Source organism: Sciurus carolinensis, chromosome 5, assembly GCF_902686445.1.
Source record: "Sciurus carolinensis chromosome 5, mSciCar1.2, whole genome shotgun sequence".
NCBI classification, from domain to species: Eukaryota; Metazoa; Chordata; class Mammalia; order Rodentia; family Sciuridae; genus Sciurus; species Sciurus carolinensis.
In genome coordinates, this window is record NC_062217.1 from 97,213,662 (window position 1) to 97,230,603 (window position 16,942).

General features: G+C 40.5%; 1 protein-coding gene and 1 pseudogene across 1 annotated transcript; both read right to left on the reverse strand.

The window, feature by feature from the left end:
- Nucleotides 1-493: 493 nt before the first annotated feature.
- Mbl2 (mannose binding lectin 2) lies at nt 494-6,182 on the reverse strand. Its single transcript, XM_047553418.1, has 5 exons — nt 6,050-6,182; nt 4,299-4,486; nt 3,795-3,911; nt 2,040-2,108; nt 494-1,303 (listed from the first exon to the last, which is right to left on the reverse strand). Exons 2-5 carry the CDS (start codon nt 4,471-4,473, stop codon nt 930-932), a joined length of 735 nt encoding a protein of 244 aa, XP_047409374.1. The 5' UTR covers nt 4,474-4,486; nt 6,050-6,182; the 3' UTR covers nt 494-929.
- Nucleotides 6,183-9,936: 3,754 nt separating this feature from the next.
- Nucleotides 9,937-10,997, reverse strand: LOC124985661 (mitogen-activated protein kinase 6-like; annotated as a pseudogene).
- Nucleotides 10,998-16,942: the final 5,945 nt, after the last annotated feature.

Below are 16,942 nucleotides of genomic sequence, written 5' to 3' on the forward strand. Positions count from 1 at the left end.
GCAATTCTGCATAGCGATGAAAACAAACTACTGCTGCATCTAACAGTGTAAATGTCCCACAGCTAGACTTTAGAGTGAATAAAGAGCAAGATATAAAATAGAACATACAGGATAGTTGTATATGTATAGTAACAGATAAAATTAATGTGTTATGATAGGGGTCAGAATATTATTTACCTTTGAGAATATCAACTAGAAGGAGTTATAAAGGGGCTTCTAGGATACTAAAATTGTCCTGTAGCTTAACCTATAAGGTGTCTACATGGGTGTGTAGTGTGAGAGAACTCATGAATCTGCTCACTTGAGATTTATATTCTTTACCTAGTTTAATATCTCATTTAAAAGGAACTAGAATTCAGAGATAAAGCTACGTGATAGGTTTTCTTGATATTTGAGACTGGCTGAGAAGCCATGGAAGATGTTAGTATAGGGATTCATTACCCTGGAAACCCTCAACCCAGAGAGAAAAGAGAGCACAACAGAGTACACATGCTTGTAGTAAATAGAAAAATGAACTCATTTTATTTTTGTACCTTAAAAAGTAAACACTCACACAAAAGTGTCATAGTTTAATTAAATTAGATAATTATTGCAAGATACAAAAATGTAGCATCTAGCTCAAAGTAAACATTTAAAATATATTATTAATATTACCATGCTGCTTCATGCCGATAGTATCACCATGATTGTTGTTGTTTCATTGTTGTTAGTGATTTGGGCTGAACCAGAAATCTATGTTGCACCATTACCAGTCTCTTCTCATTTCTATCCCCCGCATCTCATCATTCAATCTCTTCTCATCTTCTCCAATGCTCCACAAAAGTAGCAACTCAGTACTAGGTATGGGGAAACTGCTGTCTTCATCTTCAGAGCAGAGTGTAGGTCTTCAGGGTGCAGCAAGGGCACGGGGGAACTGAGGGGCACGTTGCTCAGGCAGAGAACTCACAGACTGTCAGAAAGGCGGAGGAGCAATAGGCATCATTCCATGTGCCGTCCTGTAGCATCTGCACACAGTGTTCCCCGCTGCCAGCATTGTTGGGCTCTCCCCTGTTCCAGTTTTCGTAGGTCACTCTCCTTCCTGTGGTGTCCACAAACTGGCCTTCGTTCTCCTTGTCTGTCATGCCTAGAAAGGCAGAGTCTTTGACCAGACTCTGGATGGCTTCATTCTCTTCAGCATTCAGTGGGGTGGCCATGGAGGCCTGGAGCTGGGCACACAGAGCCTTGGCGCTGTTAAAGTTCCTGGTTTCACCACTGTTCCAGAAGAACTTCTTTCCAACTTTTTTGCTCACGGACAATAACAGCACTAAAATATGAAAAAGTAGGTGATTCTGGCTTGTTTTTAACCCCTAGCTACTGTATGTCATGGGGTGAAGATTTCCAGTTGCCAGATAAAATAAAGTTATATGCAGTTAAATTTGAATTTCAGATAAATAATGTATTTTTCATCCATGCAAACTCCCATGCAATTTTTTAAATATGCTTAATACTGAAACTTTTGCTTTTTTATTTGAAATTCTATTTTAACAGGTACATTATCTTTTTGTTAAAGCCGTCAACCTTAAAACTGGCACAAAGCCTTCGTTCTTTTGGATCAGAAGTCTAGAACACATATAATTTGGAATTTTGAATTCTACCACACCATTAACTCGAGACTAAACAGAAATGTCTCAGCATATTTGACCCAGACAGAAAGAACAACTTGGTCTCATCGCCAGGTCAAGACACCAGCATAACAAAGGGGCATAGATATCATTTTCAGTGAGAAAAAGACAGAGTAGAGAATTAGGGTCTCCAAAGTCAGATTGACTTCAATTGATAAACCAATTCTAATACTTATTAGTTCTATCATGCATTTAAACAAGCAGTTTAATGTCCTTTACCTCCATTTCTACCTAAGGTTGGTTGTGAGGATTTCATGAGATTAGAATAAAAGAAATGTCTATCCAGGTACTAGAAAATTTTACATATTCAATAAATATTCACTGACCTTCACCATTCCCTAATTTTAAGCTGCTTGAAGAATAAGAGAGAGAACTTACACTTTCTGATGCCTTCCAATTCTGCTTTGAGAGCTGCTCTTTCTGAAGCAGGTATGCTAGCATCACATTCTAGAAAATTAAAATAGCATTGTTGAGAAAGGGTCCCAGAACTGTGCATATAAGGGGGTGGGTACCTTTTTCAAAAAGGTTTCTTTATATTGATATACCATCTTTGAAGGAAGATGAAAAATACTAAGAAGAAAAATACCTCCATTTCCACTCAGTCCAAAACATCAGTCTTATCTGATGACTGTATCTAAAGACACCTTATGTACACATACATATCACATGCACATATGCACTCCCTGGTTACCTAGAATGACAGAAATCTGCAGCTAAAGCTCACCACTAATTTTTTTTTTCAATAAATGGCTAAAAGAAACCTCAAAGACTAAAAGAAACCTCTGGAGGAATTTTATGAGCTAGTAAATATTAACTAAAAAGGTCAGAATATTTTTATTTGGAACAGGTTTTGTTTTTGTTGTCTTTTGGTGTTTTGTTTTTGTTTTTCTCAAATTCTTCTGAAATAACTCAAGAAAACGTAAGATATGTGTGTGTGTGTGTGTGTGTGTGTGTGTGTGTATTTGAGTTGCTCATTATCTGAATGAGGATAGCCTGAGGCAACTTGTGTGTCATAGATGGCAAAAAATAGCAGTTTTTCTCACGAGAAAAATGGGGACTATTTTCACACACCTTGAAACTGGATTGAACTTGTGACTTCTTAGGACTGATAAACACAATGTGGCAGAAATGATAATGCATGTGGTCTGAGCTTCATGAGGCCTTCCTTGAAGCTTCTGTTCTTTCTATGATTGGGAATCTTACAATATCTGCTATTTGAACAAGCCCTGGCTAGCCTGTCAGATCAGACGCTCATTGTTGGGAGAAATCCTAAGTCTTGGCTAGCAGCTGTGAACGTTTCAAGTGTGTAAAAGGAAAACCTTCACACATTCACGCCCGTCAGGAATACCTATGGAGAGGAGCATTCTGCTCTGGCCACTTAGGAAAGTAAACAACTGCTGCCCAATTGACCTAGTGTTACCAAGGGAACCTGTATAGGGGCCTGGTGGTCTGATCCCCCGTGCCACATTGTGATTGGGCTAAAAGCCTATAAAATGTATGGTTTTTCCTGCAATAAACGAGTTTGCAGGCTGCTTGCCACAAGCCTGCTTCTACCCAACTTCTGGGGTCTGGGTCTTGACTCCACAGTTTTTACCTGTGCCTGAGCTAGCCTGGCACCCCTACAGCCCATGGCCCAATTAATCTCCTCACTCCAGCTGATACCCACATATGAATGAAACCATGGGCCATCCATCAGTTAACCACAGCTGAGCTCAACTAAAACCAGAATTTCTGTGGCTGGCCCACAAAATTGTATTGAAATAAATGGTTGTGTTTTGAACCCACTAAGTTTTGACTTGGTTTGTCATGAAGAAAATATAACTGCCATGTCATGGATATACTCTTTGGGGATAAAAGCTGTATTAAGCCTACACTCAGGTGTCCTATTTTCTCTCTCTGGACCCAGGGTATAGTTGATGAGGAAGTGGCCCTGAGAGGTTAGAAAATCTATACTTAGGCATTGATAGAAATCCCTTGAGGCTCCAAGTAACCTAAAGAGGGCTGAGGGCTGTGGGCCAAGAAGCAGTCAGGCCTCTTCCCATAAAGCATCAGGAAAAGGGCACCTCCCACCTGATGTTCTGGGTTCCAGAACCCTGAGCACCTTCAACTAAGACTTAGCTGGAAGGATCTTACCTGGACATATTCCACGATCTCCCTTTTCGCCCACTGCTCCTTTTGATCCAGGGGGCCCTGGGAGGCCTGCAGGTCCTAACTTTCCAGGTGGGCCCTGCAAGCCTCTGAGCCCTTGACCTGTTGGAAGATAAAGAAAACATGAGTGCTTTTGCTGTCTTTTCTCAAGAAGTTGATGCCCAACCCCTTCCCAGAGAAAGGAGACATTGGCCCAGGGCCAATCTTTTGAGCCACTGCTTCCAATGATTCAGAGAAGAAATAATCCTCCATTTTCCATGGGACAGCCTGCCTTGAAGAATGCTTTCCTGGACAGGCAAGACAAACACATGTCACAAACTGGTGGGTGGAGGTCTGGATTGGCAGAGGACAGGAGATGCATCTCTGTTTTGAGTTATATTATATAGTAGAGAAAAACTTAATCTGCCTATATAGGACATTCATCCCATATCTCCAGCCAGTTTTCTCTGAAAGGTCAAGAGTCACACAGCTGGAAGAGCCAACCAGTACCTGGTTCTCCCTTTTCTCCCTTGGCTCCATCACGTCCATCTTTGCCTGGGAAACCATTCATGCCTGGAGGAATACAGGCCATCACAGGGCAGGTCTTTTGAACTTCCTCATTGGTTACAGTTTCTGATGTCACCAGACTCAGAAGAAGGAGAAAGAATGGTGGAAACAAGAACATGGCCGTCACCTTACTGTGAGAAAAGTCAAGAAAGATTATCTTGGTCAGTGAAACAGCACATAGTTGCCACACATGCCCTTTGTCCTGAAACTTGGGCACAGGCAAAATAGAAATGGGTGACCTCTTCCTGGACTCTAGATTGAGTATTCGGAAAGGGAAACCTTCCTTGTGACATTGTGTGATTAGTATTTTAACAAAAGACAGCACATTGACATGCAGCAGGAGACTTTGAGGGCATCACCAGAACCCAGGCCTCTGTGTTGCTGCTAGAAGACTGGAAATGTGCTCCCTGTGGCATATATCCACTCACATATCTCCACTCACTCATGCCTGTTGGCTTAAGGAAGACTGGAGAACCACGTGTCTGCTGAAGCTCCCTCTCTCCCCCCACCTCCCTTTGTGCCCATCTGCAACCCCAAACCAGTTTTATCTCTGTACAGACAATTTCCTTCCAGGGTCAGTTAACTCTCATTTATTCAGTTCTAGGCACTAAGCTGCAGATTGTGTGCAGATTTGCAGAGAGGAAGAGTCAGGACCCAACCTCAGATCAAGTCATCTGCTAGTCACTAGCCTACCCCAGAAATAAATCAAGTCTGCTTCCAATTGGTGTTTTTTTTTTTTTTTTTTTTAATTATTTTTATTTATTTATTTATTTTTTTAATTGTAAACAAATGGGATACATGTTTTTTCTCTGTCTGTACATGGCGTAAAGGCATACCATTTGTGTAATCATAAATTTACATAGGGTAATGCTGTTTGATTCATCCTGCCATTTTTTCCCTTCCCCCCCTCCCCTCCCACCCTTTCCCTCCATCTATACAGTCCTTCCTTCCTCCATTCCTGCCCCCTCCCTAAACCCAACTCCAACCCCAACACTAACCCTTCCCACCCCCCATTATGTGTCATCATCCACTTATTAGCGATATCATTCTTCCTTTGTTTTTTTGAGATTGGCTTATCTCACTTAGCATGATATTCTCCAGTTTCCTCCATTTGCCTGCAAATGCCATAATTTTATCGTTCTTTATGGCTGAGTAATATTCCATTGTATATATATACCACATTTTCTTTATCCATTCATCAATTGAAGGACATCTAGGTTGGTTCCACAATCTGGCTATTGTGAATTTTATTTCCATCAAGATATCTCACTATAGCTTGTTCACTAGAAACTTCCCAATACTTTCGCCCAAGCAGAGTGCTAGATCCCTCTCTACTTCCTCTCATGTTTTCTGCGTATTTTGTGAGTCAAACTTCTGGCAATTAGACAACATGTCTCAAACCCCTCTCCCATTTTTCAAAATCTCTGCCCTTCAAAGCTTTCTTCCAGTTGTTCCTCCCTGGGAAACTTTAGCTGCCCAATCCCATGGATCTAAGGCTGTATGACTCTCTGCAATAGGTAATTAAGAAAACTCCATGGTACAGTGTTTCTGCAAAAACAGAAAGAGATACCGAACATGATTTCTGTTTGCTGTGCCTCTACCCCTGCCCCTAGAAAGCCTCTTCCAGGTCTCCAGAGTCAAGATGAGGCCCTGGACTCCCGACCCAGGAACCCAGATCAACATAAATTACTTACTATGGGGCTTCTGCACAGCAGGGTTTCAGCAACAAGGAAGCTGGAGCTGGCCCTCCAGCCTGAAACTGGCAGATCCTCAGAGCAAGGGAGGAGGCTGGGTTTAGCAATCAACCTTGCAAAAAGGAATAGCCTGAACCTGGCCTTCAACCCCAGATTAATAAACAACTCTTTCTAGGAGGTGCTAAACTCATTTTAAGAGCATTTCCTGGGGCCTCCTGCACAGCACTATGTGGCTGTCTGCTTTAATGAAGCACAATTCTTTCTTTGTCAACTATTTTGCCAGTTCTCCCTGCAGTTACTATGAACACGTTTGACTGGTTAGTCACTTCAAGATCCTTGTCTCCACTAGAGAAAAATGCAGGCACCCACGAATGCCCACACATTCTCTTGCACACCAAGTGTATATACAGGCGTGCACATGTGCACACACATTCATCTATGAAGGCATGGCAGATCTCTTGCTGCCATTGGATAATGGCTCCTGCCTCAGGGTCCACACTTGACATCTCCCTGCCTGTAAATCCCCCTCCCTTCAGTGACTGGCTCTTTCCTTTCTATTAAAATACTCCTATCTCAGAGACACCTGTCTTTATCTTATATAAACTAGTTCTACCTGGCCTCTCTGTTCTCTTGGCTTGCATTATTTTCTTTCTTATTACTTACACTGTGTCGTATTATAATCATTTACTTTATTTTTCTGTATTTATTATGTCAAAATCTACCATTTTGGATGTTATTAAATGTACAACTCTGTGGCAGTGAGACCATCCACACTGTTGAGCATTCTTCACATCTTCAGAACAGTTTCATCATCACAAACTGAAAATTTCTCACTTTTGAACAATAACTGTCCATTTCTCAACCCATCCAACTGTTGATAACTACTTCCTACCCTCTGTCTCCATGAATTTAAATTTTCTAGGTATCTCATATACTTGGAACCTTGCAACAATTTTCATTTTTGTGTCTGACTTATTTCACTTAGCAGAATATATGTGTTTCATCTGTGTTGCAGCATGGATTGTAATTTCGCTCATTTTTGAGGTTCAATAGTATTCTACCATATGTGTATTTCACATTTTGGAAACTTCAGATTTAATGAATAAAAATACTCAAAATAACTGAATTATTTTCAACATGTAAATGGATATACTGTGGTACATCATATGATTGAAAGCACAGGGGAAAAGGGAACAGACAATTGACTCATAAAATGAATTGGATTAATCTCAAGGGCATTATGTTGAGCAAAACAAATTTAAGCTCAAATGTTTACAAAGTGTACGATTGTTTACATAAAACATTCTGGAAAGACAAAACTATAGTTATAGAAAACAAATCAGTGCTTGACAGGAATAGATACTTATATACCATGATATAACTATGAAGATTTACAGTGGGAAATTTTATTGGGGGTGATGATTGTGGTAATTATAAAAACCTATGATTACACAAAAGAATTTTCATATAGCTAAACATGAAGAAAAAGAAAAGTATGTAGATAAATGACAGCTAAATCCAAATAGTATCTGTATCTTATTGTTGTATTTGTTAATTTCCTTGTTTTGATACTTATATTATGGTATGTTAGATTCTGTCATTCATTGGAGAATGATGATTGAAAAGTATATGAGAATTTTCTTTCCTTTCTTTTTTTTTACATTTAACATAATTTTATTCATGATTGCCTTGGGATGAGGAATAGATCATTCAGTAAAAACATACAGTAAAGACAAAAAATGTCTTTTCATGTACAACTTTTCGACTACAATAACGATGCACCTTAATTACTTTCATGCACACAAGTCTAACATTACAGTATTTAAAAAAAATAAACACAATTAAGACTTCATCATTTTATAATAAAGCAAGGATCATTTTATAATAAAGCAATTCCTAATTTTTCTTTGAAGATAGATCAAGCACCTTCAAACTACAAATTCCTATACATAGTAAGTACTTTACTTAAAATGAACACTTATGTAAATTAAGTACATGGACAGCCTTAGAATAAGCTGATATTATATATTCAGTTAAGTAGGTAATAAACCATAGTGCCCAATGGAAAAAGTGTAGTTGCAAACAAAATTTTAAAACTAAGTTTATTTTATAATTAAATATGGAAAATATAGTGATTTGCTAAAATAAATAAAATGTGATATATTAACACCTTACTATATAGAATGAATACCAGAACATTTATAAACAATGAGTCTTAATAGTTTACTACAATAAACACTGGCTAAATAGAAGTGCTAATTGTGAAGCACTATGGGTGGTATGTGTTTTGCCACATACTTTTGTTACCTTGAGGTAGATAACACATGTTTACCAAATTCAGCATTCATTTTTAGTTTCTGCTAGTATCATGCATTTTAAAAAATGTGTACAGTGTGAAAAACAGGAAAATACTAATGAATGGAAAATGCTTTAGAAAAATAGATATTTTCATGTGATTATGTACAGTCTTACTGTGAAAATTTCAAGGCAAGTATTTTGTTTCCTGTAAAATAGATCATTGTTATCATTGTTCTATGGGAGAATGTTTTTTACTTGTCTTGGTGCATTTCTTCTGTCTCCTCCTGCATTGCATTATTTTGCTCTGTTCTTTTTTGTGGTCAAATGATATACCAGTTAAAATGAAAACTATCTCATATTTGAAAAAAATTCTGAATTTTAAAAACCAAGAACTATTAAGAATCCTCACTAAAGGACACCATCTGATTCAAGTCAAAAATGACTTAAACACTGACAATAATAAAAAGAGAATACAAAAAGAAATGTCTACTGAGTGTTTTAGTTCGGATGTTTCAGAATGCTGCTGTTTTATGAGGAATCTGAGGGGAATATTTCATAGCAGAAGGTGTTAAGGTGACCTGGTTGAATTAAATGGTGAACCCACTAGACTATGAAATTGTGTGATGCCTATGGATTCAGGCTGCTTGTTAAAAGAACTCCCCAGTGTTGTTCAGAAATCCTTCCTCATTTCCTCTTCCCCCAAGCTTCCCATCCTCTACTGGCTCAGGTTTTAGCATTTCAGTATCTTCTTTCCTGCTTGGGATAGCCAGTTTGTGAGTGGTAGGGAGGAATGTTTACCCATCAACCAGTTTTTTTGAAAGGTCAGGAGGGATGAATAAGTTGAGAAGGAAAACAACTTATACCAGTTATGTGGCTTCTAACTGAGCCAAATTTGACATTCCTTTTTCCCATTTTTCTCGGCTTGCTGACTTTGATATCAAACTTTTCAACACTAGTGGGGACATTGAGCTATTCCAGTCATTTAATTTATCAACAACATTAGTAGGCTCATGTTGTGAACTAAGTTGAATAGTTCTTGCAACAAAGGAATCAAAATCAAATCCCTGATTCTTTTCCCTTTCTTTTTCAGTTGCTGTGATGCTTCCTTTAGTGCTATCTGGGTTTTAACAAATCCATTCCTTTCACATTTTGACTTGTCTTTCTTATTAGATTTATCTTTGCTTTGTTCTTTCTAATTGGAAAGATCTATAATATTGTTGGGTTCATAATAATGATTAACTTCACTATCTCTCCAAACTAAATTATCTAAATATGATGATGACCTTGTTGTGTAGTTACAAGTATGGCTGCTCTTTAGGTTACAATATTTGTTTTCATGATGGTCTGAGTACTGCCAATAAGTCTCAGTAAAATAATTGGTATCAAAAGCAGGGTCCTCCAGGTACTTTTCTCAATCTCCATCCAAATATTTTTGAGAGTCAACTTGTACTTCTTCATCAGTGACATCATACAGAGCACTTGGGTCAAACTGAACTCTATCAATATCAAAGTTGTTATGTGTAGGTTAATCATGCTCCAAAAACTAGCAATCAAGGTACTTTTTCCAGTTATAAATGTGACTGTGAGTTTCAGCCATAAGCAAAATACAGCATTTTTGCTTCATTCAATATGAAATCAACTTCATCATCAATATGAAAAGGATGGCCTGAAATTGGCTCATCCATTGGAAAAGAATATATACTCAGGTAAGGTTGAGAGAGTGCTTCCTCTGCTGTCAACTCATCCAAAGGGTTAACGTCAAAATTTGTTCCAGGAAATCCAGTGCTTCTCGACTAATTCCTGGAAGCAGCTGAAATAAAGGTTTGTGTGGCTCGGTCATGTCATTTCTAATGTAACCTGGCATAACATTGAGAAGTTCCTGACTATCTTCCGCATGTACAACAGGATTAGATTTTAAAATCAGATGCATTTGTTCAAGTTCATGTGTACCTACCTGCAAAGAAGGTTTTACTAGTCAGCATTTTCAGCAAAGACGCAGTCTGCCGCCCACATGTCGATGACTTTAGTGTAATTATTAGAGAAAGTAAAAGACATGGAGATCTGTACCATTTAGTAACCAAGCCTTCAGAAAGATGACTCATATGGGAATAATGAAGATCCATGATCCATGCAAGAAAGACCAAAGTCACCTAGTCTTAGTCTTCAGAGTCACCTAGTCTTAGTCTTCAGTATTAATGAAAAGATTAGCTGGTATAGAGTGAATATACTTGAGCCCACAAAACAGCTGATACATTAGAAGCTTGGCATGCTCTTCCAGTAAAGGGCCCTGCTCCAGCACATTAGCCAAGTCTGTCTCCGTGTACTCCTGAACAATGTAAACACTCTTCAGTTTGTTAACAGAGCCCACATCGTCTGTTAACTGGCTTCCACTGGGGCCAAGAATTTCAAAAACTTTCACAGTGCTATCATAGTCAAGTCTTCTAATAATTTTGATTTCAGGGAGAGTATGTTTGACACTCCAGGGATCAGTAAGGACAATTCTCTTGATGGCTACTCTTTTGTCACAGTCATTGTCTACAGTAGATAAAACGAAGCCATTGCCTCCACAAGCCAGTGGTTTGAAGACCATATAACTAGAACCCAGATCAAAACCATGAATGTTCATAAGACTTTCAAGTTTCTCTGCCATTTTAAAACCCTTACTCTTGACTTCCCTTCAGATTATTGAACTTGTGTAAACAAGGAAGAACACTGGCATCAAAAGGAAAGGTCTTTGAAAAAGGGAGAAAAATAATTATGCTTCAATAGCAAGAAGGTTTCTTGATGTTCACTGCATATGCCAACCAAGCCTGTTGAGTTCCCCTCAGATTTAAAGCTCAAAAAGCTCTACTCATATTGAGACTTAAAACGATTGCAGTACTCATAGTTCAAGAAAGAGGGAGCAACTCTGCAAACATCTAAAGAAAACACTCAAGAAACTAAAACGGAATGAAATTACATACAATTCACTCAGATATACTGTGATAAATGCTTTAACATTTAGCTAAAATATGAATAAATATGCACATAACAGGCTTCTATGAACATTCTCCTCATAGTGCAGACACATTCAGTGATGGATTGGTCCTGAGCAGCATCATTCTAAGGTGCCGAAGAGCACTATTTCCATTGTGTTTCTTTTCTTCCTTTGTTGCTATGTATTTCAACAGGAAGCCCTGGTGACTGTTGGTTGACAGATGTCTTATTAGGGATCAGGTAGCTCCAGCTCACCACAGTCACAATCAAAGCTACCAATGACCATCGTACTCTGATACCATGGGACTTATCTGACTCATCAGGGAGTAGGGGTCCCATGCACAGCCCCCAAGGTTCCATTCAGGTCTCAGACTACCAAGGCAGCAGCAGCATTTTAGCGGCTCTTGATTTGCGCAGTCGCTGCCATGTAATTCTGACCAGAGAGAGAGGGCAAGGGAGAGGAGGCGGGGCCTCTATGTCGGGAATTTTCTTCATGATTCTTTCAACTGTTAAGTTAAACTAAGATGATTTCAAAACAAAAAGTTTTCAAAGGGAGTCTCAAGAAATTCATGTTGCAAAGACCATCAGTGCTTCCTTTAGTAGTTTGTCCCAGTTTCACCATGTGAATAACCTGTGCAATGGTTTGAAGGTGAGAAAGAAGGGGCTGGCTTCCCAATGGTAACACTATTCAGCCTGCCCTGGTTTGCAGTGTGAGATCCGTATGATAGGAGAGGAGGGAGTCACTGATTGATAATAGGACTTGTAAACTGTGTTCAAGACTTTGGGGATTCTCCCACAGGTCTTTGGTGGATTCCAGAAGAAGACAGATGATCACATTTGAATTTTGTAAGGTTTGTTCTGACTACAGTGTGGAGAAAGATTAAAAGGGAGTTGAACTGGAAAAAAGCAGACCTACATTGGAAATATGTGGAATATGAAGTGGTGAACAAGGAGACCATTTTCATGGGTACACAATTTTCCAATATAAATGCCTAAGGACCATTCAGTTAAAATAGAAAACAAAGGCAAAGGAAGAACAAATCTGGGGAGAATAGGATGCGTTATCTTGTGAGTAAATAAACATGTTCCAGTAATCAACAGGGATAGTGTAGAAGGAAAGGAGCAATACCTTTAGGAAGCACAATTCACTAAATTCTGAACTAAATTTCTTCGAGCTGTTTTTCTGGGTTAGTTGGTTTTCTATTACTGTAACAAAATACCTGAAATAGCCAACATATAAAGAAGGAAAGGTTTATTTTTCTTCATAGTTTTGAAGTCTATGGTTCCTTGGTCCAGTTGCTTTTGTGGTTGCTTTTGTACCTGTAGTGAGGCAGTGCACTGAGATAGAAGATTATGGTAGAGGAAGACTGTTCACACCATGGCCAGGAATGAGAGAGAAAGAAAAATAAATCAGGACTGTACAATCCTATTTAAGGGCATGCCTTTAATGACCCAAAACCTCTCATTGGGCCCCACCTCTCAAAGTTTACATGACTTTCCAAAAGTGCTGTGGCCTAGGCACCAAGACTTTAATACATAGGCCTTTGAGGGATATTCCAGATCCAAACTGCAGCTGCTATCATGAAAATACCAAGTTAGTTTGGGGCATTGAGGGACCCCATTATGCAAGTGTCATACAGGGCCTCAGTCCCATTTGGGACGGGGGTTTGTAGGGACCTCCAAACACCAGAAAGGATGTGAGTCAGATGCCCTTCCAGGCTCCTTTCCACTGGACTCTCTTTGGTTTGTGAAGGGCCTGATTTCCTTACTTCCTGCTGACCCATCTCCTGTGCCTGCAGGCATATCCGGGTGGTAGTGACTCACATGGCTAAAGCAAATGATAGCTATTAGATTGGTGCCCAGAGAGTCTGCAGGCATCTTGTTTACCTCTCATCACTACTGTTTACTATCCAGAGCTTCTGTCCTCTGCTCCAGTGGAGGAGGTAAGGTGAAGTAATTGACATCAGGTCACCCTGGAGGTACTCACTTTAATCACAGTGTTTGCTTTTCTTGTGTGCTAAGCTCAAAGCCAGGAAACTGCTTTCCTGGACCATGACATTTCCTGGAATTGAGTTGAGTTGGGGAGGGCTTCTGGGTGGCAAGTCAATCTGACAGTTGACCCACAGATTTGAGCACCACCCATTTATGAGCACCTTCCTGCTCTCTGGGCTCCAGCAGACCTGTGCTGTGTGATGCCTCTCTCTACATGCATCATCCTCTGATTATACGCTCTGATCTCCGCACCACATAGAAGGCCACTATGTGCCTTTGTTCAGGATTTTAGGGCCTTCCCAGTACTGCCTCCATTCTGACAGCCCCACTGGAAATCTACCTCACTCCAAGAGGCTGCAGAGATGACTGCCTCTCTGACCTATAGGAAGACTGCCTGCCTCCATCCCACCTCCTTTGGTAACCTGGGTGGAATCTCAGGTCTGCCACTTCCTGTCTATGTAAGCTTGGCCAGGTTCTAATGCCTTTATGGCCTCAGTTCCCTGTTGTGTGAAAGAGGGCACCACTGCCTTGGCTGTGCACCCTTGTGGGGTTCACTCTCAGAGTGCATGGCACAGCTCACCTTGACAGCCTGATGCAGACAAGCCCTCCTCCTCTGTGGGATGACTGTGCCATAGGTTTTTTTTTTTTTCCCCTTGGAAGCAGTGTTCTGCACAGTTCCATCTGATTGTGAGTTTAGACAAACCACATATTCTGGATAACCTTGGTTTTGACCTCTATAAAATAAGATTTGAGCCCATTCCCTTTTCCACAAGGATGCTGCAGGTATCACAAAGGCAATATGTGGAAGTTGTCATTACCCTCCAAAGGTTGTCAGGAAAACTCCAAGTCAATTATTTTACTTTTTTTTCAGATTTTAGTTTTCTTTTTCCTATCTTTTGCAGGAGAGTTATTGCACACAATGGTCTACCATGAGACTTTCAGTAATAGATTGCCAAGACAGGATTTTTTATGGGATTTGGTTTCATGTTGGGTGATTTGAGAATAAGTTTAGGAAACTATCAGAAAGCCAGGCAACTCTGATTGGGTGTCTTAATATTTCGAGATGAGTGGAGTGGAAGGGAGCAAAGCTATACTTTGTAAAGGATCAGCAGATGTTCATGTTGCTTGAGAAGGGCATGATTTCCACTTTTGTGGTTCACAGAGGAGTGTCTCTTTTCTTTATGTGTAGACATATTTTGGAGTGATTTCATGTTTCATACAGAGTGGTTTTGTTTTAAGTTGGCCATTGGGGGAATTGTTCATGGTCAGCAATAGAATTCCACAGCCTGGTCTGACTGTGAGAAAACTGACAGCAGCTCAGTAGTGCTCCTCGTGATGCTAATGTTCTTCCTTCCATACTTCCCATCCTATACTGTCCTGTGTTTCCACTCATACTGTTTTTTCTTTGTTTGTCATGAACCTGAGAGAATCCAGAGACATCATGGGCCTTCTTTTCAACAAAGACAAATACATGAAAATACACATACCATTTGCAGGTGTATCAGGGAGTTCATTTGTCCTACAGTCATACTGGCAGGCAAACCCAACAGGCAGGCATAGAGGGTAGGTTCAGAAATTTAGGGAGTTGGGCTGAAATACCCCTGTCTCATAGCTTTTGTCTCACTTTTGATTGCTGTATCCAACTTCCTTTAGCAGCCACACTTGATTCAACTGAGAACAAGGATGACCCCTTTGGAAGAGAAAATTATGAAAGTCTCAAGACCACATCATAAATTCAACGTCCTTGGTACCCTCTTAGCTCTTCTCTTATCTTCCTGGGACCAGAAACAGCAAGTTCAACTATTGCAATAATGGATTGATTGCATCATCAATTTAGTTTTCCAAAATCCTACACTGTACACTTGGAAAAAAATCTATGCTGTATCCAGGTATGTACAAATACATGAACATGTCTACATGTACTTCCATGTTAGATTTCTGTATGAGAGCCTATGCCTTTTTGTAAATCGTGTGACCCCACCTGTGATCATACCACACACCTTTGATTTTGAACTCTGAAAAGGTCCAATGCTCTGGAGCCATTTAGGAGACAGATATCACAAAGTGATCTAAAGAGGGGAAGTTTAAAATATAAAATATTAAACTGTGATTAAAATGATGATTATAGGATATTAAAAATTTTCTATGGTTCAGAGTCCATTGGAAAAGTTGTTGTTGAACCCACTGAATGGCCAGGAACTACACTTGTTTTCTGAGCCAGAGTAGCTCTACAGGCATGGGGTAGACAGGAATCAGGGTGGCACAGGCAGACTGAAGCTGGTGGCCATAATGGTTGCACAGTGGGAATGGGGTGCAGCTGCAGCAGCAGGCCTGGAGCACTGCTTGGACTGTGGGAGACCTGGGGGGAAGGGTACAAGCAGAGGAAATCACAGGCAGGGTGGGTAGGAAGCTCCAGGCTCTTTCCCAGTTCCTAGGACTGCAGGAAGGTTGAGTTGAGACCAGGTCACTGCAGTAAGCTCTCTGCCTCATCCAGAGTGCTGGCCCTGGCTCTACAGAGTATTCTCAACTCACAAAGCAGACCCACTGAGGGACATCCAGAAACTGCAGGAGGCCCTTGTTCTTGTGACATCACCCTAGCACCATCTGTTTGAAAAGTTTGTCACTGTGCCCACTTGAAAAACACAAAGGAATTCTGTCCTTTATCAACAGCATAAATGGAAGGATAAATTTGTAACCAAGAGTCCTTTGATAACCGGCAGATTAGGTGTGTCTGTGTATCTTCATGTCTGTGCACTCTCATGTCTAGGTACACCTCAAGTCTATAAATGTTCTGTGTGTGCCTTCCATGTGCAGATATAATGACAAGGATTCCTCAAGCGGGTTGTGTAGGAGAGACTAAGCAGCCAAGGAAGGTGGAGGGGTGGGCCTTGCTGGATCTGAGTCCATAGGTCCCCTTTGGGCTTCCTCTTCCTTTCTTTCCAGGCACAACCAACTGGCTCCCAGCCCAGTTCAGCATTAGGCGACCCATTTAGGTCTGGAAATCTCGACCAACCCCCCACAACCACCCCTTGGGAGTAGGAAGATGGATTTAGGTGAGGCTCTCAAGGACAGAAAAGTAGATATCATGAACCAGAATGACTGAGTAGTGAAATTGGAAGGGTTAATTCTAAGGAAGGTGTTACCTGGCTGAGAAGAGATGGTCCCAAAGGGCTTGGCTAGATACCAGTTGCCCCTCCTGACCAGCTTGGTACCCAGAAACCTTGCCCTCAAATCAGTGGAGAGGTGTGGGAGGGTGTTAGGGACAGGAGAGGTGCACATATGTGATTCTACTCCATACCCACCCAAGCATAGCCGCTTAGACAAGGGCCCTCACCTAGCTAAACCTCAGTTATTTACTCGTAAAATGGGCTTAGGAGAGTAATTAACAACTTAAAATATATCAGGAAGGCTGACTGCTCCCCCTATTCCTGGGACAGATGCAGTGGCCTAGAAAAACCAGGAGGGTCTGACTCAGGAATATTTGCCCCAAGTTGACTCCCCTCTTTAAAGATCCATAGAATGGTGGAGGCAGAGGATCTTGTCCTCTCAAGAAACTCTGTACAGCCTCCAAGAACCACAGTGGAGGATGAAGACTCACTGAACTCTGAAGACCAGAAGCACTTGAAG